The following is a 21,393-nucleotide window of genomic DNA, read 5'->3' as shown; positions in this document are numbered from 1 at the left end:
TCAATGTGCCCAAGTAAATATGGGTTTTCTTAATGAGGCAACAGGATGGTGCACCTGCTACACACACACACACACATGCACGCGCGCACACACACATTCCACAGGTGAATATCAGTGCTTTGCAGGGTCTGTGGTTTTTCTCGTGGCGGTGGTCAAGACGTGGCACTAATACCAATGTGCAGCTGCCGGCCTGCCATTGGAACTGATTACTGGAGCAACAGAACGAGGCAGCGAGAGAGAGAGAGAGAGCGAGAGAGACATGCTGTCACTGTAATGTGGCATTAATGCTTGTCTGTCTACACGCAACTGATAAAGAGAAAAGAGACAAGCGGAAGAAGTTCATATTAATTGAACTGAAATGTGTACATCTAGCTGTTAGATGTGTTGGTGCTTTAATGTGTGCCATAGTGTGTGTGTGTGTGTGTGTGTGTGTGTGTGTACTGTAATTCACCGCATTTCTTCGCTCGCCCCACAGCGCTAACGTCGGACAGGTGTGAAGGCTCTATCATTAATCACTAGCCGTTCCTCCAACGTTCACAGCTGCACTCTTTCATTCTTCCTCCCTCCATCTTTCTCTTTCCCCGAGTCCTCCCACCTCCCAGATGCACAGTTAAAATCTAAATTCAGCTCACATTGCAGGATGGATTCTGTATATGGTGCCAAACTTCACTAATGCCCCCTTCGCACACACACATTAACCCATTCTCTTTTTTTCCTCTCTCTTCTCTTTCCTTTACCTTTCCTTTTGCAATTTATCCATCGTCGGCCCCGCCGCTTTTCTCAAGCGCCTCCTGCAGCTTTTCCTCCCTCTTATTTTTCTGTCATCCATCCAGCCATCCTTTTCTTCCGTGTGTTTGTCCGGTTCTGGGTCAGTGTAAGAGAGGCCCAGAGGGGTTGGCATGGCAGCCTGGCACAAACACACAAGACTCTCCTATTAGCCCCCCGGGCTGCCCCACAGGAGGATTGGGAAATCTTTATTTACTGTACATCCTTCCACATTTCACTTCAGCATTTCTACTACTAGCTCTCTCTTTATCGCTCACTTTGAATCTGTTTTTGCAAGTACAGCTCTGTTCTTCTTGTTGTAAATTAGGGTTCAGATGGTTTTAGAAGGGAGGTTGTAGCTTAAGTTGTATTTAATTTATTATATCAAAAGTTTATGTGTGTTAAACTAGGAGTCCCCCAAAATATGCAACATCTGAAATGGAAATGCCAGCCCTTCAAAATAATACAAAGGTGCTGCTGTCTTCAGTAACATTCTGTGAACCTAAAAAACTTACAAGAATGCAGCGTTTCCTTCCACAATTTTATCCTTGTTAGGGTGAAAAAGAAAAGTCTAAACACCATCAAATTCCTTTCTCTGTCCCACACATTCTCACTCCTCACCCTGCCTTTCTTCACTCCCCTCACACAGTCCCTGCTTCAGATTAATTGCACAATGATTCTTTCAATGTCTCTTCTTCCTTCCTTCCCTCACAAGTGTGCTGACACTCTTTTACTCACACACATACTGTACGAAAAGTAAAACAGCAGGAAAAGGTGTGCGTAGAACTCCCCTCTCTACCTGTTATTTTACGGACGAATGTTTTGAAAAGGAAGGTTGACGAGCGAGAAAGAACACCAGCTTATCTGCTTTTCGTCGCTTTTCACCGCACCTCTCTGAATCTTTGATCGATCGAATCAATGTTCTTTTTCCGTTTTCTTCACACGTACAGAAACGGACATGCATGCACACACACTCTGTCAAGGAGCTCATTAGCTGAAGTGAGTAGTGGCATGCTGGGCCCGAACGGTGAGGCTCCTGGTCATTTGGGGTTGACTGCCTGGACTGCAGCCAACTGTTGGTGTGTGTGTGTGTGTGTGTGTGTGTGTGTGTGTGTGTGTGTGTGTGTGTGTGTGTGTGTGTGTGTGTGTGTGTGTGTGTGAGTGTGAGTGTGAGTGTGAGTGAGATTGATGTATGTGAATTCGGCTCTCCAGTCCCGTTCTTGCCGTTCTTGTATATTTTAGGCTCTTGTTCCCTCATTTGGGGTCCTCGCTGTGCCTGACTTGTGTGTACTTGGCATGGAACCACACGCTATGCCACACAAGATAATACACACACATGCACACTCTCTTTCTCTATCTCCCTCTCTCTCTCTCTCTCACACTATTTCTCATACATACACACAGGCTCTTGTTTTTTCCAAGTTCTCCGTGGTCCCACATTATCTTTGCATAAAAGTTAACTTTGCCTGTCAGTGCAATTACTATTATGTTTTCTATATATATGCATGTGTGGAATTTAAGTTGAAATAACTTAAAGTGAAATATAAACTGATGATACTGCAGTTGTTGTGCTCATTTTTAATTATATTTTAAAAACCAATGTAACTTTTTTCTTTTTACATAATTCAGTGGAACCGTCTGAGAGTTAGCATTGCTAGGAAGACATGCTACCAGTCTCAGCTACTGATTGGAGCACATCATAGCCCTGCTGTATAGCCTATGAACATTTATACAAGATATTTTCCCCCCTTTTCAACAAGCACACATAGTGTTGGTTATAGGCTACCTTTAGTGATTTAAGACACCTGTCTCTTTACATTTGGGAGCACCCATCATATAGTTAAATTTGTATTCCATTTGGAAATTGGAAGCTAGCAAGCTAGGCTACCTTGTTTCCCCTTGGAAATTTTAATTCAAGTCACTTTAATACAACTTTATTTATTCCTGTAAGAGCAGTTGTATAGATGGGAGTAGAAAGAAAACAAAGGTTGACGCTTAGCTGAGCTTGCAAACGTTAGCACTAATTCCCACCTGACAGTACTTTTCGGTCATGTTATATCAACACCTGCTGAGTCATAGGCACCTCCTACACACTCAGTGATGTTTGTCACACACTATACAAAGCATGGGGGTGTCTAGTTGGCATATGCTGTCTCTCTTACATGGCTCCAGCTATGTTGATGGCAAATGACCTGTAACCTCTGCATTTCATACCTGATGATTCAAACCATGATACTGAGTAACTAATGCACAGAGTCACAGTGAGATGTACGGATTGCTGAAAACACAGCAGTGTACAGGTGCTGTCACTGCATTAAAACCAACAAACAACAAAAAAACCCTTAGATTTCCTCTTTTTTATTACAATTTAGTACACAAAAGTACACAAGTCAAAATTGAATCGTAATTTCAGTTTGAGGACTTTTTTTTCCAACATTTTCATGAGTTTAACCAAGCAAGGGAATGTATATCTGTGTGTCTGAGTGTGTCCACTGTAACTATGATCTGCTGTGCTGATTCACTCATTAACCTCTCTGAGTGGCTAAACCAAAGGAAGGCGTGGCTCCAACCGGGCTCCTTGACTGGCTCCTGGAGACAACCAGGCCCTTTGTCCATGCCCTCCTTCTCTGTCCTCTTTTCTTTGACCTGTTTTTCCTCATTTCTTATCAATATGACATGACTTCCCCTCCTTCTCCCTTGCCCTTGTTGTTTTTATCCTTGTACCAAGCTCAGAATTGTAAACAGTTTCAGATCTTGCTGGAGAGGTCCTCCATCACTTATGTGTAAAATTTATGAATTCAGCTCTAGTGCTTGAAGGATTTTGTAGTTCCATGACAGTTGAAAAAAATTTGAGACCTGTGAGTTTGTGAAACGTTTGGAGGTGTTTTTGGTTACCTTTAATCTTTGTCATCTATCTATTCATCTATCAAAAGAAAGCTAGGACTGGTGGATTTAGATGAATTTACCTTGCTTGGTTCAAGTAGAGCAGTCACCTCACACACTTTGAATATTCATACTCTGTCCCACACAGGTGATTGCCCAGGTTTTGCTCTCCCTCCACCTACTCTTTGTATAATTTCTGGAAGGATCATCAGAAAAACAGGTCAAGGACAGAAGTGGGGCTTATCTTTATGTCCACCTCTATCAAACCTGTTATCAACAAGCAACAACAACCATGGCTTGAAGTTAAGCCAATGCAGAAGTCTCTTAAATACCACTTACAGTTGTTAGTCAGCAATAGACTCTCATTCAAAAAGCCTCAACTTCTCCCATGAAATACTAAGTCAATATTTTTTCAGTGAGTCATTATGGTCTCAATTGCTATAAAGATATAAAGACATGTGGGCATTGATTGACAGCTGTGATTGACAGATGGCTCACCTGCTGTTCTCCCCGGCTCCGGGACTTGCACTAAGTCGGACTACTGTTGCAGTATTGTAGTAAATCTAATGTTGATAATGATACCTGCTGTGTTAGTTAGCTAATGTTAGCACAAGTCTGAACTGCTTGGTGTTCCCGGTAAGCTAGCATTAACTTCGGTCAAAGTTAGTGGGGCATGTTCCCAGAGCGTGAAAGGAAACTCCCCACACTCCTTATTTGGAAGGTCCTGGCTCCAAATGGGAAAGATGGCGCTGACTGTAAGCAGCAACTCTGGGCTTCAAACTGGCTCCAATGCAAACCAGTGGGTGACGTCACGCCTTGCTATGTCCAACTTTATATAGCCTACAGTTTATGGTTATCACACTTGTTTGGATATTTATGGTTTTCATCTTGGCGAAACTGTCACTTCTTAATTGCAGGTTTGTCAGTTAGTCTTTGACCTGTGTTATTTCTTCCATGTTTAATGTTTAAACTCTCTTGGAAGGAAATATTGCATGGTTTTGAAACAAGTAGAATTTTGGAAAGGATCTTTCTGCATGGTATCTCTTGGGTTTTCCCAGTGACTAATACCCTAGATATCAATACAGTATTTATTCCTCACCCATGCCCTGTCCCTTGCCCCAGCAGCCAGGACAATGAGTCCAGGACAACCCATTCATCTGGGATCAATTACCCCAGGCAGGCAGGCTCAGCTGAGTGCCCATTTCTGACTATGCTCAACATAATGATAGGCTTTCAACCAGTAATGCCTTTGTTCTGGATGGGTCTGTTTGTTTTCTTCCTCTGGTCAGATGCTAGTTTCAAGGGGGTGCATCTGAGAAGGTCTATTTCTGCCCTCTTGTTTTCGGGTCTTTTGAGTTTCTGTTGCGTTTGAAGTCTCCTTACTTAATTAAAACTTTGGGTTGGCGATCATGAATGTGGCTGAGCATGCCATGCAGAATGGCATCTTGGGTAGAGCAGCGGTTGGCATTTGATGTCAGAAACCCCAAATCGTTCCCCAAATGTTTTCCCTCTTGATTTTTCCTCTGTTTCCCACCGGTTGTATTCCTTCCTTCCCTACTCCCATATTGGACTTTTACATGGCTCTGGCGAGGTATTTTGAGACTTGTCAGTCAATTAATTCTTTCTACCAAGTTTGCTTTGGTATTGAGAAATGGGTTTGAACTGGAACCATTTCTACATTTTTAAGAATAAAGAATCATCAAGAGAACTTTTGGATTCTTTTTGAAGATTTATGATTCTGCTGCAATCAGTAAATTGGCCCTATTGTGCTTACATATGCTTCAATGCATGTGTGTAAGGTTGAGCTAGTGCTCAAATGTGTGGCTGAACTTGACAGGCAGTAATGATACAGTAAAATGTAACCAATGCACAAAGGTAACTTGATGCAAGGAAGGAAGTCTGTTCTATGCAGTTAAGTGAATCATCAAAGAATGTTTCATGTTCTCAGTCGTAGTTATATTGCCCCCAAATCAGCTAATGGCAGTGTGTTCAATTCAAGCAATTAATAAAATGTGATGTACAAAGCAAGAGAAATAATATTTATATTGGAAAATCAAGAGAGTTTGTGCTTACGACATTGGTTTCTGTTCTTACCTTTATAATAAGAACCAGAATACAATAAGAACAGAAACTGATAAGCACAATCTCAATCAGAGTCAGGATTGATTAAATGTAAACTATACCTAATCTTACTGCCAAGTAATGGCCACTGCTGACTCTAGGATTTAAGCTCACAGCTTTATACCAACTCATAACACGCTGGGACCCAACTCTGTGCTTCCCTCTCCAGCTCCGTAGAAAGTCAATCATCTCTTTCTCGGTTCACTTAAGCCACTTATTTTAACTGTAGATCCTTCGATAAGTCAGGCAGTTTCAGCTGCTTCCCACTGAATGTGTGGTGAGGGGGGTCTTCTTATTAACTTTGCAGAGCTGTACTTCATTCTGGTCAAGTGTTCATATTAGAACAGGCCGGTGCTCCCTTACCCGACTTCGGCATGAATACAAACATTTCTTATTAATGAACTGACAAAAAAAAAAAACGTTGGAGGCATATTTTTTTGCTTCTGATATGCAGAATCAACAAAAGCACACTCATGCACAGCAAAAGGCAAACATGAGTGGTCCAAATATGCAGATACACTTTCAAGCTTAGTACTTGGCCTCAGAGTAACATTCTCTGGTCACTTGCCTGGCTTTGGCATGTGCATTTACTGTTCCCATTTTCTATTTCCAATTATCATTTCCTCACTTCATTTTCTGTAAAGGCCTCTGTGTGCTTTAAATGAACTACTTCGGAATCCTGTCGCCTGACCACATTTTAAGACAAAATGTTTATACTTGTTCCAAATAGCTACACTGGACAGTTTGACGAAAAGCCTGCCGTCATAGAACGGGGTAGAAGCCGGAGGATCGAGGATGAATCCTGCAAATGTTGATAATTGCACACTAAATTCAGACAGTGGGCGTGACTAAGACTGATTTCTAATGATCTGGTCAACATTTCGTTTGAAGCGTACTGCGGCTTTTAGTGGAGACATTTACAGCAACATTGTTTTCAGGCTTGAGCACATTCTAAATATGGTGACTCATTGCATTGTTACAAATTTTGTAACAATATTGACTAAGACACATTGTTTAATGTTGATCTGTCACGTCTGGCTGATACTGATCCATTTAATAAAGTTGGTATTGGTGCTGATACCAGTGACAGATGGCTGAAATTCCATTGTGCTCTAGTGACACAATTGGCAAATCTTTACAAATACCAAGCATGTTTGAAATGAACCGGACTTGCACAACACATGGTTGCAATGCTCAGACACAGCAGTGCTTGACCTTCTAGCAGGGTTGTGATGAAGCCCTGACAGTTTGACTTGAATGTGACTTAAACCCTTCCTCTCTGTGAACGGGCACCTGCCCTTTATTGAGGTAAATGTCCTTGCTTGTCTGTTCTGAAAGACCGATGTGCAATTTAAAATCCTGTACTGCTGTCAGTCAACCTGCTGTGGTCACTGACCTCAATGAAACTCAGTGAACTGGTCGGCTTTATGGTTCACACAAATCTGCACAAGTATGTGTATATCTGGCTAAAAATATCCGGCAGGTCTCTGTTTGTGTATATGGCAGACTGTGTTTACAAGGTGCCAAGCGCATCTCTGTCATCATTCATAGCGTTGTGTGTGTGTGTGTGAGTGTGCGTGTGAGGGTTAATGGGTGTGCGTGTGCTTCCATGTATGTTATCTAAACACGTTCCTTCATCAGGCCATGGGGGCCACGTTCCAAGAAGTGTAGGCCTGCTTCCAGCATCTGTTTTATACTGACATGCATGGAAATATAGTGAATCTGGACATTTGATTATTCAAACAAAATAGCAATGTACCATTTGCTTTGCTGTGTAAACACACGCATAATAGTCTTCAAGTCAAAAAAAAAAAAAAAAAAAAAGGAAATGTCATTATTGAGACATGGAGAGAGTATGCATTTCTTCAAGGTCATACCAGCATTTATAGATTAAAACTGATGATAGTTAATGTTTATACTCATAGTGAAGATTCTTTTTTTTATATTTGATAGTTTCCATGCCTCTTTCACCAGGAAGAAAGAAAGTTTTTAAAGGTTGAAAGTCTGTAAGTGTCTATATCATAGTGTTCATTTTGTTGCTCTTCAAAACCTCTGTTAGCAACACGCTGTCTGTCCATGACTTGTAGCTACAGCAGTTTGTTTACTTTGTCTCCAATGAGATATTAAATTTTGCAGTTAATCCACTGTTCACATGAGTGCCAAACCGTGGGGGGCGATCCGTACAGATAATGGATCAACTACGTACCGTTAAACCACTAATTAGAAGATCCCTTCATAATGAACTTACAGTGTAAGTAATGGAGGACAAAGTTAAAAGTTTATCCGAAGCTAATATGAAGCTACAGCGTCCAAATGAGTCACATCAAGTAGATATCTTTCAACGTTTCAGTCTTTTTAGTGCCAAAGTTCCTCTTTTTGTTACTATACTTCCTCCACAGCTCAACAGGGAAACACTATCAGAGGAAACACAAAGAGGGAATTTGATGCTAAACAGACTGTATCCACTTGGTATGACTAACTCAGACTGCTGAAGCCTCATTTAAGCTTCAGATTAACATTTTTGCACAAAATGACTGTGTGGACACACTGTGGATTTTGGCCCACATCACTTACATTGAAAGCACATTTGAAGGGGATCTTATAATAACCAGTATGAACAGGAGGAATGATTACAATGGGGGGAAACCTCTTTCACTGTTCATATGGACACCTGACTGTTGTTTTAAGACAGACTGGAAAAACTGTGAACCTGTCCGTTAAGCAAATCAACAGTGTTTTTTTCCCCCCACAAGCAACACATTTGATGAACCTTTACGATGCTTTTTCACATTTCAATTCCCAAATATTCCTGAAATGAATGATGGCTGAATTCCATTTAGCTGCTTCAGTTTCAGGGTCAACACTGTCATGCTGTCATGGTTCTCTAAGACACTTGAATAGAACAGAGCTATCGTTAATTATAATTTATAGACCTATAGTATACAGGTCTTTTAATGTCATTATCCAATATAATTATGGTCACAAAAAGTTGTTTTATAGCTACAGGGCTTCTCTGCTGACACAATCATTATTTCTCTCTGCAGCAATGACAGTTGTCCAACCAGGTAGATGACCCAAGTGTCAAAGTGTGTACATCATTTTGTCTCCTCTTAAGTTAACATAAAAAGTGGAGATTTAGTCAGTTTTTGTCTTGTAAATATCTCATCTTCATCATGGAAAAACGTTAACACATTTTCTCAACACAATTGGTCAACACAGTTAACACTAATGTGACCTTAATAATAATAATAATAATAATGATAATAATAATGATAATAATAATGATAATAATAATAATAATAATAATAATAATACTGATGAAACAGCCACTGCAACAACAACACCAACATATACACCTCAAACAACAGCAACAAATAGAACTGGAGGTATGTGTCATGGGGTTTTAAAATAAGAATATATTGTAGCTAAGTCGTGCAAATGCAGCCTAATATGAACTGCCCATTTTTCCTACTGTCAGACACATTCTTCAGGCCCTGTCACAGGCAGATGGACCTGTATGGAGTTTAGATGGAGTGAGGAATGTGGCTACAGTATATTCCATTCCCTGTTTGCCCTTCACTGACTTCAGCTGTGCCCCACAGGGTTTGGACTTTAAAGAGTAGGAGTAGTAGTTCAGATATGCTGAGTGCAAAATTTAGTCACAGCTGGATCATTTTTGCAGGACTCATTAAATAATTAATAGCGGTTATTAATTTTTAATACTTTTAATAATTCATTCAAATTAATGATTATTACATTTAGCAAATGTCATGCCGCTGAAATCAGCCCCGATGACCTTGACTGACCTGTTAATGCGGGTTTCAGTACCTTGTTATGTTGTGACGGGTGGCCAAGAGGAAGTCATTAGTGCCCCTCTTCCTGTCCACCACCCAGGAGCATGATGGGAGGGGGGAGTTGTTGTCTGGGCGGTGTACTTAACTCGGCGCTTCCTGTCTCTTGCACTGCTGACTTGACGTCTTTTCCATGTGTGTGTTTGTGTGTGTTTAAAGAGTATGTATATAGTATGGGGGTGATTATGATTGTGTGTGTGTGTGTGTGTGTGGTGTCACATTAAAGGTTGAGGCTTGAAGCTCCGATTTTAAGATTAAGAGTTTGTTGTTGAACAATAATAAAAGATGTTTCTGTTCTGTGTGCTGTTCAGTTTTCCTCCTCACTGACCTGCAGGCTGACCTCTGACCTTCAGATAGGGAGTAGTCCCGCATGGTCCGGAGGTCATCCAGGTCATTATCAGTCTGAACAAAAGTACACACTGCAAGTCAGCAAATCTGCACTGTCTCTCCGTTTCCTTCAACAACTCACTTTTTTCACATTTGATTGCTACAGTAGATGCACACCCACCACTAGGATCATTTTAATGTCAAACAAATTATTTTGCACATGTGGAAAAATGAGAAATAAACTGTCAATATGTGACGTCCTCCCTGTTTAAATGTACACCTGTCCATTTGTTGGATGTTTTTTGTACATTGCATACATGTGCTAATGTTCTTACTGTGGCTGTTTCCAGATGTATGGGCGCTACACCCAGGAGCTCGGGGTGTACGCCAAAGAGGAGGCCGCTCGGCTGAGGGAGAGCGGGCAGAGACGATCGGTCACCGAACGAAGCCGGGCCCTGGACCTGCTGGAGTACGACAAGGGACGCTGTGCCAAGTGTCGCAGTAAGTGTCACGCCACAGGGTCAACAGTGAGACTGAGGGTTAAACAACCACTTGAAATGGAAGTATAGTTACAGAAATGTCTATACATTTATAATCCAGCTGTGTCTGTAATCTGGGACTAGTGTTTTTTTTTGTTTGTTTTTCTTTTTAACTGATGATGTGACAAAGAAAAGGAAGTGTTCTTGGTTGCATAAATGCTTCTACTGTATGCAGAAATGCAGTGACCAAAAATATTCCTCTGAATTGGTGAAAAAATCTACATAACACCAAGAGGTTATTTAGGTTCTTTTTTTAATATTGTAGGCAGATGAGATAATCCATTTTCAATTTTCACTTCACAAAAAAAATGTGATATACAGTCTAATAGTCCCCTGATTGGCTAAAAAACCTTAATGAATGCCATTTGAAGAAAGACTCTGTTTTGAGGACTGCTTCAACATTTAATAGTTGCATAAATCATATGCATACTGTTTGTTGATTTCATGATATAATATTATATATAAGGATAAAACTTCTCAGAATATGCGTCAGATCCAGTCAAGAGAAATATTTTCTCACATCATGAGAATTATTCAAATACTGTTCAGCCCTTGAAGGGAGCAGAGCCTATTTTGTTTCTATCAAGAACCATTTTATAAGTCCTTTCTTTAGCATCACACTCAAATAGCTCTCAATGAACCATTTATGGTGCTGTATGAACCAAAGAAGAAAGTAAGAAGCCTGAAATTTCTCAAATCAGCAGGATGAAACTTTTTCTTACCGTTTAGCATTTTAAGAGATCATAAATCATCATACCATGCTGCATAATAAGCATTCACATCTCAATTCAGTATCCTAGCACTATAGACTATTACACTGTAAATCATGGTTCACTGTTATTACTTTATACTATATCTGGCAGTTATGCATGTGTAACAGCTGACATTAGCGTCAAGTAGAAGGAAAATATTCTGTTGCAAAGCTCCTTTCTGGCTCTTAAAATGAAGAAACATCTTCATTACCATCAAATAAAATCAGCCTACAATTGCAGTTTGTACTCTTCAGGTTTTAATACAGATTGCTTCCTGGCCAGCAATTCTTTACATCTCCTCATATATGATATAATTGACTGGTCTGACATTTCCAAGCAGTCAATAATAAGGTGTGCCTTGGAACAGAGTGCTCTGTAATACTAAAAAGGTCAAGTGCAGTGTTTCTCCGAACCCCTCACATGTATTTTAACGTCACTGAACCTTATATTTTACTGTAGTCTGACCACCAGTGCACTGATTGGACAACTGCTCAAGACAATTTCTAGGTAGCACTTCTAATGGGACTAAAACCCCAGATAGCTCCAGTGTAAGACAGTGACATTAAGGGTTTTTCTTTTTTAATCTGGAAAAGCCAAAAAAAAAACAAGGAAAGTATCACTTTATTAGCAGTCTTTACTGATGAATCACTTCAAAAAAGTCATGTAATAGCTACAGTGGTAAGTGATAGGATTAGATAGTACATTATATCTGCCTCATTAAAACAAATAGTCAGAGTATTCGCTCCATATACTGCAGAAGCCCGAGCCATCTCAAGCATGACTGCCTAAAGGGAACATCATTTGAACATTATAGTGTTAGAAATATAATACTGAAGGCAGTTTGCTGGTCTTAAATAGACTAACTGCGTTACTTGCTTTTTGCTAGAGGAGCATTGATCATGTTGGACAGTGGGGAAAGAAAAGAGAGGAAATGCTGTGGCGCAGAACAAAAATCCTTCGCTGTGGATCTGTTGACATCATGTGAACACATCCGGCATTTAAATGCACGGGTAGATTCACGTGAACATTCGCCCCTCTCCTTTGTCTTTGTACTGTTGGTGGTGATAATAATAATTATGCCTGTATGTTTGTGTGTGTGTGTATGTATGTTTGTGTATGTGTATGTGTGCAGCAGATAGTAATGAGATTAAACATGATTGTGTATGGGGACACATAACAGGATAAAACGGGTTGTAAACACAAGTGGGGAAATGTCATTCAGATCCATGTGGAAGATGAGAGAGGGCACACACTCTCTCTCACTCTCTCTCTCTCTCTGCTTTTCCTCCCTACAAACACACACAAACTATGGTAAATCACAATGATGCACAACTTCAACTCCTGTTCAAGCTTTATTTACCCGAAAGTCTCATAGTGACCTGTTGGGACTTGCTAAAGGAAATCTACATCACCTCTGTGCTGTGTCGCTCTTCCTCTTTTTAGTTTGTTTCTGTGTTTTCTCTGTTTTCATTCCCTTCTTTCCTCATATTTTAAATAGGTAACACTTTATCAAGTGTCTGCTGAAGTGCTGTTGAGCATGTCGGTAACATTTTCCTCCCTGTGCAGCTGCCTGCTCTGTGTAAATATAGTGCCCTCTACTGTTGAGAACGACTCAGTGCACCCAGCAATAATTACACAGATACAAGTTTTTCCTAAATGCAGCAGTGTGTGTGTGTGTGTGTGTGTGTGTCCTCTTTGCTCTCATCTCAGTGATGAGTTTTACTGTTGTTTTGCTGGCAGTTGATGAGTCAGCTATTCATCTCCCTCTTCCTCCTCCTCCTCTTCTCATCCACTTTGTATGGATCAGGACACCAAAATGCCCGCAATTGAATTGATTTGTCCCTCAGCAGGTAGCTTCAAGCAGGAGAGATTTGGTCTGGATTGCCCTGCGGCCACACATGCTTTTTTTCTCTGCATGACAAAAAGACAAATATGAACACACACAGAGTGAAGAAAAAGAGTAAAACAAGAAGTGACCGGCCGGAGATATATGTAAATATTAAACTGACACACACCCTCTGTGCTGCTGTGGGTTATGACTGTAGCTGCAGTGGGAGATGGGGAGGTGTGTCCAGTCCTGCTTACATGCACACACACACACACACACACACAAGCACAGTATCCCCTTGCTTAGATCGGCACAATCTGTCTTTATTATTGCTCACTCACATTGTTTTGTTATTTATATTTTATACATGCGTGCATGTGTGCACATATACACACACTGGGAAACAAACACACATCTTCCCATTCATTTGCTGGTGTTTAATGATGCTGAATGATGCAGCCAGCAGCAGTATCTCTAGCCTATCATCTGCACTCACTGGCCCCATAGGAGCTGTCATCACTTTGACTGTGTTAGCAGTTTGTGTGTGTGTGTGTGTGTATGTTTATGATATGCTGGTACGACTCCTCCAACAGCCTGGCAGTCCCATCAGCTTCAGGCATTGTTGCCGGCGAATGTAATGTAATGACAGCAGAGCAGCTCAAACAATAGGTAGCGCCTCTGTAATTATGGCCAGCAGTGTAGCAGGCAGAGCAAGATGCTGCTGGCAGTTGAGTGTAGTGTAGAGCCTGGCAATGTGTTCACAGAAGTCAGCTTTAAAATGTAAGGTTTTCTTTTATAACAATATGAGATTTTCTTTTTTTGAGATAGTTTTTATGGTGAAAAGCAAAAGCAAAAAATAAACACAATACTAGCTTTACAGGTCAACACTTCACACACTTTCATATTTTCTTTTCCTCACCCACCCTTCCACCCCACCCTGCACAACAACGACAACACACATTACCAAAAATAAATGAAAAGGCGAAGACAGCAATAACCAATTAAAACCGATACAATAATACCAACAATGGGGTGAGTAAGTACATGGCCAGGAAAAAAGGAGTATTCTTCACCTGGCTAGAAGTATTTCAAGGGAGGGGCTCCACTGGCACCCCGAAAGTGGTCACTAACAGGCAAGGCTATAAAGCTGTTATTCAACAATGTCGAGAATACATTGAAAACTGAAGATCAATATGTTCAGTAAGTTTTGGGCAAGACCGGAACATATGTGAGAGGTCTGCCTGTAGACTGCCACAACGATCACATTTGGGATCAGAATCTGGGTAAATTTACTGAGGTGGGCTCTGTGCACCACCTTTAGCTGGATCAAACTGAGTCAAGCACAAGATGACGAAGAATTCACCCTATCTAATGTCACGTCCCACCAGTCCTCTGTCAGTTCCATTCCCAGTTCCCCCTCCCATCTGGACTTTGACTTGGAAATATAAACCCCCTCTGAGAAGAAGATAGCTTAAAAAGGCTCTCCCATAATAGTTCTTGAGTTGGCCTGGTAAGGAATCAAACTTTCTACGTAGGAAGTGACGGACTTGAAGATAATGGAACAAGTTTGAACATGGCAGACTAAATTTAAGACATAAAGTAGACATATCACCATCGTAGAGGTCTTTAAATCGATTGATACTCACTCTGCTCCAGAGAGTAAAGGTTGAGTCCAAAATGGAGGGAGTAAATACTATAAGTGGGTATTGCTAATAGGCCCCAGATTCCACACTGAGGACACTTAAAATAATGGTGGAACTGTATCCATATCTTTAAAGTGGACATGGAGGGAGATAGAGGGAGAGAGGAACAAACCAGTGCAGACAGGAAGTATGAGTGGCATAATTGCACCTCTGTTAGTCGCAGGGTTTTTATAACCTATAAATACGTTTTTGTTTGTTGGCGGCCCAGTATAATAGCGCATAAAATTAGGGAGTGCAAGACTGCCACAGTTTCTTGGTCTCTGTAAAATAGCTTTACTCATTCTAGGAACCCCTTCAAATAAATGTAGTGATTGCCTGATTCAGCATGCAAAAATAAGACTTGGGTAGAAATTGAGGAAGTCATTGAAAAACTTACAGAAACTCAGGTGAGATTTTCATCTTAACGTATTGCACTTTTCGTGAGAGTGAAGCGGCAGACTGCTCCAACGCTGAAAGTCTGACTTCATGTTAGCTACTTGTGAGGCAAAGGTGGCCTCAAAAATGGAGGGTACTGTGTGGGGTAATCTTGATACCCAGATATTTAAAACCTATTTGATTTATTTATTTATTTTTTCTTTGAACTAGTGACTTTTAAGGCTTGAACGGTTCTGCCCCTTCAGCAATATTCCACATCCATCATCCCTTATGAGGCAGAACCCGGTGTGGATCCTCTGCCAGGGCACCTTTGGCCTTTTCAAGTCTATGGAAATGCTGAGTGGATCTTTTTTGCTGGACATTTTCCCATGATCAAACAATCAGAGTAGCATAATTAAGTAAATTTGACATTTATGGTGGACTGGTAATCCTTGAGTTACTTTCATAAAGTTGCTTTACCTGCAGTTTTCTACCTGCAGCTGATCCACCAGTTGGGAATCAAGTTTTGTTGTGCAGCTTTGTTGTGTGCCCTCGTGAGTCGTGACCTAATGCTTCAGTGATTGTAATTACTGTAATCTGACCTCATGGTTTATCAAATCTTGATGAAATTGTCTGAGCGTTAAAAAGAGAGTAATTGCCATTTACAACTTTTTAATTAAGAATATTTGGGGAGAATGAAAAGCAAAATGTATCCGCTTGACACACATTATCATCTTTGCACATGCTAGTTTTCAGTGACCCTGTTTTTAGATGATGTCAGGTCACAGTTTTCACCAAATTTGATATATATAACACAAATTGGACCACTGAACTGTCTTTATGTTTATGATTGGAAAATTTGATCGGCCAATAATAATGCAGCCTTCCATGCTATCTATAGTAAACAATCTCAGGAATACAAACACCACAGGGAACTGAATACTATGGTCACTGATGTTCACTTGATTGTTTGAAGCTTTTTATACGGGACTCCCTGCTGTGTTTGGCCATGTTGAAAGAGCATTTTATCTGAGTTGGCATCTACAATGATGCTCCTTTCACCCAAACAAAAGAAAGCGGTTTGATAAACTAACAGAGGGAGTGACCAGTTGGCATCATCATCTATAGAGCTCTGTGTATTTTTAGCTAACAGGGCTAAAAATATCTAAAAAGTTAACAAGGATTGCCAACTATTTTCAGCAATGAAATGCATTCACTCTTCAGGGAGCACTTTGATCAACCTGCCAGGTCAGGTTACCCAAACACCTTACGTTCTCTAAATACTCACTCAGCACATTCCCTTTTCAGTCCAGTCAGACTCTATAAAAGCTGGGATCATAAGACCTAAACCTACAACTAGATAATGATTGCAGTTTTGAATTGGGTTAACACAAGAACGGCACTGCTGTTTATCAGGGTTTTGACAAGATTACAAGGGTACAAATAAATACATGGAGTAAAGCACTCTGGCATCACAAGGGGGAAACTGGCAACTGAGAGCAGCAAAGCTGAATGTGTTTTCGTGCCCACAATGCTTCCATTTGGAGCGCATAAACTGGAAAACAAGTGCCACAAGAATTAACATACGGTGTTTTCACTGACTGTTGCCTGTTCAACCACCCAGTAAAGTCCTTGGGGAAAGCCTGTTGTTGTGCTGGCTGACCAGCAGGGTGCAGCATTGAGCTTCACAGCAGCACATGCAGAATGATGCTGAGAAGATGGAAGAGAGGGAAAAGGGGAGCAAACAGTATAAAACAGGAAGACCCCAGAGAGGAAGTGTGATGCTGGCACCCCTCTCATCCTCTTAGTTGTGTTTGTGTGTGTGTGTGTGTGTTTGTGTGTGCTTGTGCTCAGGTGTGTAATCTCTGGATGTCAGGGAGCATCTTCTCAGCCTCAGTCAGCCTGCCTGTTCACGGTGCATCAAATGGACTTATGCAAATATTTGTGTATTTTTTCCCTTTTAATCCATTTTTTATTTTCTGCCACTTCACATTCAGTTTAAACGGCGGGTTAGGTTAGGTTAACCATAATGTCATTTTCTTATGTCGCCACCAAAGTAATTTCATTCAATTGGATCATTGAATGTGAAATAATAGAATTTCCTGTGTGTTATTGTGCTCTAATGGTTCGTGGCATAAAGATACTGCGTCTAATTTGAGGTTGACCATTTTAAATTGAATCCCTGCACCGGACAGGGTTAAAAGGTAAGGATTACACAAGCAGTGTGATTTCATTACGTGTGTGTGTTTGTACTTGTGCATGTGGGCAGTATAACGAATTCTGTTAAAAGAGCTCAGCCATGAGAACGGACATAAAATATTCAGCTGACAAGAGGAACTTGCCTTGACACAAGCACGCACGCACACACAGTGCAGCATTACAAGGTAACTCAGTGATGCACCAATTCAAATCCCAGTCAAGCTTTATTTATCCACAGATGTGACTTAGTGATCTAATAGGACTTGCCAAAGCAAATCTACATCAACCCCATCGGCTCTTTTTTCCTTTCAGTTTCTTTTTCTCTGTGTTTTGCTATCCCTTTCTCAGTTCAAGTCAGCGTCAGGCATTCATTTGTCTAATGAGCTACAAAAGATAAAGTTCTTGTCTTATACCAATAGAGAAACGTTCAGATAATGAAATATCTATTTTTATCTCTCCATCTCAATCTTTCTTTCTTTGTCTCTGTTGCTGTGGGAAGCGGGTGAAGAGGGGGGTCACCTCTAGCTTTTGTAACAGCACGTGTGTGTGTGTGTGTGTGTGTGTGTGTGTGTGTGTGTGTGTGTGTGTGTGTGTGTGTGTAGGAACAGTCAGGCTTCAGGCTACTGTCATTCACTCTCTGTGCTGATGTCACAGGCTCCCACATGGGCTCCCAGCATCCCAGAAGGGTCTCTCTCTCTCTCTCTCTCTCTCTCTCACACTCACACACACACACACACACACACACACACACACACACACACACGGTGCAAGCAGCTGCATCCATGATGTGATGAAATATACACAGCTGTCTTTTTCCTTTTTCTTCCCCCCCGTCTCTCTCCCTCTGTTTCTCTTCTTCTGTCCACCTGCACCGCTATGTCATTTAATTGGTTCCAAGACACACACACACACACACACACACACACACACACACACTCATACACACGCACAGCGTTTTGCTTCAACAGGTGTGATGTCAGCAGGAGCTCAGCATGGCGCCGCATGTTGCTATGGTGACCGGCAGGCACCTAGCGACCAACAGTTGCTCACATACTGTACTCTCCCTTTCCTACCTCTCTTCTTTTATCATTTCTTCTTCTCTTCACTTCTGTTCTGTCCTCTTCTCATCTCCACCTCCCTCTTTTCCCTCTCCTCTCCTCTTCCCATACTTTCCCTCTCTTCCTCTCCTTCTTTCTTTTTCTCTTTCACTCCTTTCTATGTTCCTCCACTCATCCTCCATTGGTAGTGGAAAAGCTGGACAGAAATGGCAGAGCAGAAAATCACCTGATAGGCTGATGGCAGGTTGAGGTGTGAAATGGACACATTTGTCACAGGACACACACACAAAAACGCACACCAACGCACACATGTACACTTTGATACTCGTTAACCAATGACACTTTCCATGCTGCTGCTTTGGTGACCTGCGTGGGGTGCAGGCTCGTGTTGTTTTGCTTGCACCTGTGTGTATTTGTGTGGGCACTCATACTGTAGGTGCATACGAGTGCACCTGCAGGTGTGTGATCATGCAAAAAACGTGTTTTCCCAGCCTGCTAATTCCTTCTGATGTGTTGTCACAGCTATTTAGCAAGGATTAGCAAAACACATCCAGAATTAAAATTTTGAATCACCTTTATTGGACAGAAAAACAACAACAATACCAAGTAAACAACCAAATACATCCATCCTCTTAGGTAAACTAGAATAATAAATGAATCAACCAATAATGAATAAACCAGCAGAAATTGAGGAAGAATGAAGGGATTAGTTGAAGAGAGAAAGGGAAGAGTAAAAAAATGGAAGGAAAACACTTTCTCTTCTTTCTCAGTCTGTCTTGGATGTTGTCTTAAATCTGTCAGACAGTTTCAGTTGTCAGGTGTAGCGTTTTAGGTGAAGGACAGCAGTTAAAAGATTCACTGCTGTCTTTGCTGTCTGCCTCTTCATCAATAATCATACCAGTAACACTTGTTTAACACTTAATGAATAAATGCCACTAATCAATACTTTTTAAATATGAGTCAAATGACTGCCTGTAATGTTAAAGTGATCGCTTGTGGTAAAGAACCCACAGAGAATTATCACCCATCTCTGCAGTTCCCCTCACCTCTATGGAGCTTTTTAGCCTCTCTTAGCTTGTTGTTTTGGTTGTACAAATTCACCATCAACCCTGTTTCCAGCAACAGCAAGTGGCTATCTGCCACTGAAGATAATGCCACTGTATAGCTAACAGGTAAAATATCAGGCATGGGATGATGAAGACCAAAACATTAAAAATATTTGACTTAATTTGTCATGTAGCCAGAAATGCAATATATGCAGTTATTGATCTATGTCCGTTTGATGTGAATGTAGGCAACTTTTATCCACGCTAGCAGCATGGCTCAGAGATGGCAATGTTTGTTTGTTGGTTGGTCTGCCACTTTGGTCCAGACTGAAATATCTCAACAACTGTATTGATTGCCATTAAATTTGGTACAGGTACCCAGATGCCCAGATAAGGAATCTTAAAGACTCTGATGAACCTCTGACTTTTCCTCTAGCACCACCAACAGGTCAAAGTTTTCATTTATTCAATGAAATATCTCGACATGTAATAGATGGATTGCCACAAGATTTAGTGCAGACATTCATGGTCCCCAGAGAATGAATCCTAATGAAATTGGTGATCATCTAGCGCCACCATGAGGTTTGGCTTTGAGTGAAACTATTGGATGGATTACCATGGAATTTGGTATACACATTCATGGCCTCCTTTAGGATCAGTTGTAATAACTTTGATGATTCCCTGACTTTTCCTCTCACACCCTCATCAGATCAAAATTTCAGTTTGTGCAATACTTTGGTTTATGAGCAAATCTTAACAAAACTTATTCCCTCAGCCTCAGCAATACTTTGTGTTTAGAAGAAAATAGCTAATGTTAGCATACCTACACACCAAACTAAGATGGTGAACATGGCAAACATTATATCTGCTGAACAGCAGCTTGTTAGCATGCTGATGTTGGCATTTTGCTCAAAGCAATGCTGTGCCTAAGTGCTGCCTCACAGAGCCTCCAGTGTGGCTGACTCTTCTTTGAAGTCTCCTATGCTGATGCATCCAGGTCTGTAGCTGATTAGCTGATTTTCAATATCGGTAAATCTGTTGACTTTTTTTTTTTTTATCAACCAATTAATCATTTGGTCTATAAAATGTCAGGAAACTGAAAATTGCCCATCACAATTTCCCAGAATTCTAGGTTATGTTATCAAATATTGATTTTTTTTTTTTTGCCCATCTAAATCATTCAGTACTCAAAAGTATAATTTTTTTTTACAAGGAAATAAAACAGAGAAGAGAAGCAAATCCTTTTTTTGAGTGTATTTATTTTAGTGTTTTTTTGCTGCCATCTTATACATAAAAACTTTTTTTGTGCCTGAGATGTTTAGAGCAGAAACAATTACTTGATTTAATCAATATAAAGCTAGTTGATTGTTGATCAGTTTAATTTTTTTGGAAATCAATTAATCATTTCTGCTTTGAATAAAGTAATAAAATAAAAAAAAGGTGATACAATATGCCAAGCAGTGTATGAATCAGCTCACTGCATCTGATAAACAACGTGACAAAGCAGTCACGAGTTTTTACACGTGGACCCCTTAATCTGAAGTACCCATACATAATATCCACTTATGCACCCACTGACATGATAATGTTCCCACCACGAAGATCTCATTACACAAAACACAAAGCGCATACCTCTTTCACATGTCCAACCTGTAGCCAATTTACTCACTTTAAAGTTTCCATATTTTAGCTGTGATGAAGGTCATGTACTGGAGACTGCATGATTGGACTGCATTTAACAAATCAACAGCTCGTGCAGTGAATGGGCAACATTAAACTGGCGCTTGATTGAAGAACACATGCTGCTCACCGTTTGCATGCACTCACCAAAACACACACACACGTTTTCGAATACATATACGTGAGCCACGTGAGTGTATGTCCTGCCCGTGTGTGTGTTGGGCACCACGCTGATGCACTGCGGAGGTGTTCGGACGTCATTCACATTCAGCTGCCAACCAAGTCCA

General features: G+C 40.8%; 1 protein-coding gene across 4 annotated transcripts in view; it reads left to right on the top strand.

Moving 5' to 3' along the window:
• LOC122983737 (chloride channel protein 2-like) overlaps window positions 1–21,393 on the top strand; it is a 162,579-nt gene that overhangs the window by 38,144 nt on the left and 103,042 nt on the right. For all 4 annotated transcript variants that reach the window (XM_044353788.1, XM_044353791.1, XM_044353789.1 and 1 more), the window contains exon 2: window positions 10,298–10,448. In XM_044353788.1, coding sequence (XP_044209723.1) covers window positions 10,298–10,448 — 151 coding nt within the window. The remainder of the gene's footprint in view (window positions 1–10,297; window positions 10,449–21,393) is intronic.

The sequence above is a fragment of the Thunnus albacares genome, chromosome 6 (assembly GCF_914725855.1).
Source record: "Thunnus albacares chromosome 6, fThuAlb1.1, whole genome shotgun sequence".
NCBI lineage: Eukaryota > Metazoa > Chordata > Actinopteri > Scombriformes > Scombridae > Thunnus > Thunnus albacares.
The sequence above is the reverse complement of the archived record's forward strand: the minus strand, read 5'-3'. Positions and strand labels throughout refer to the sequence as shown.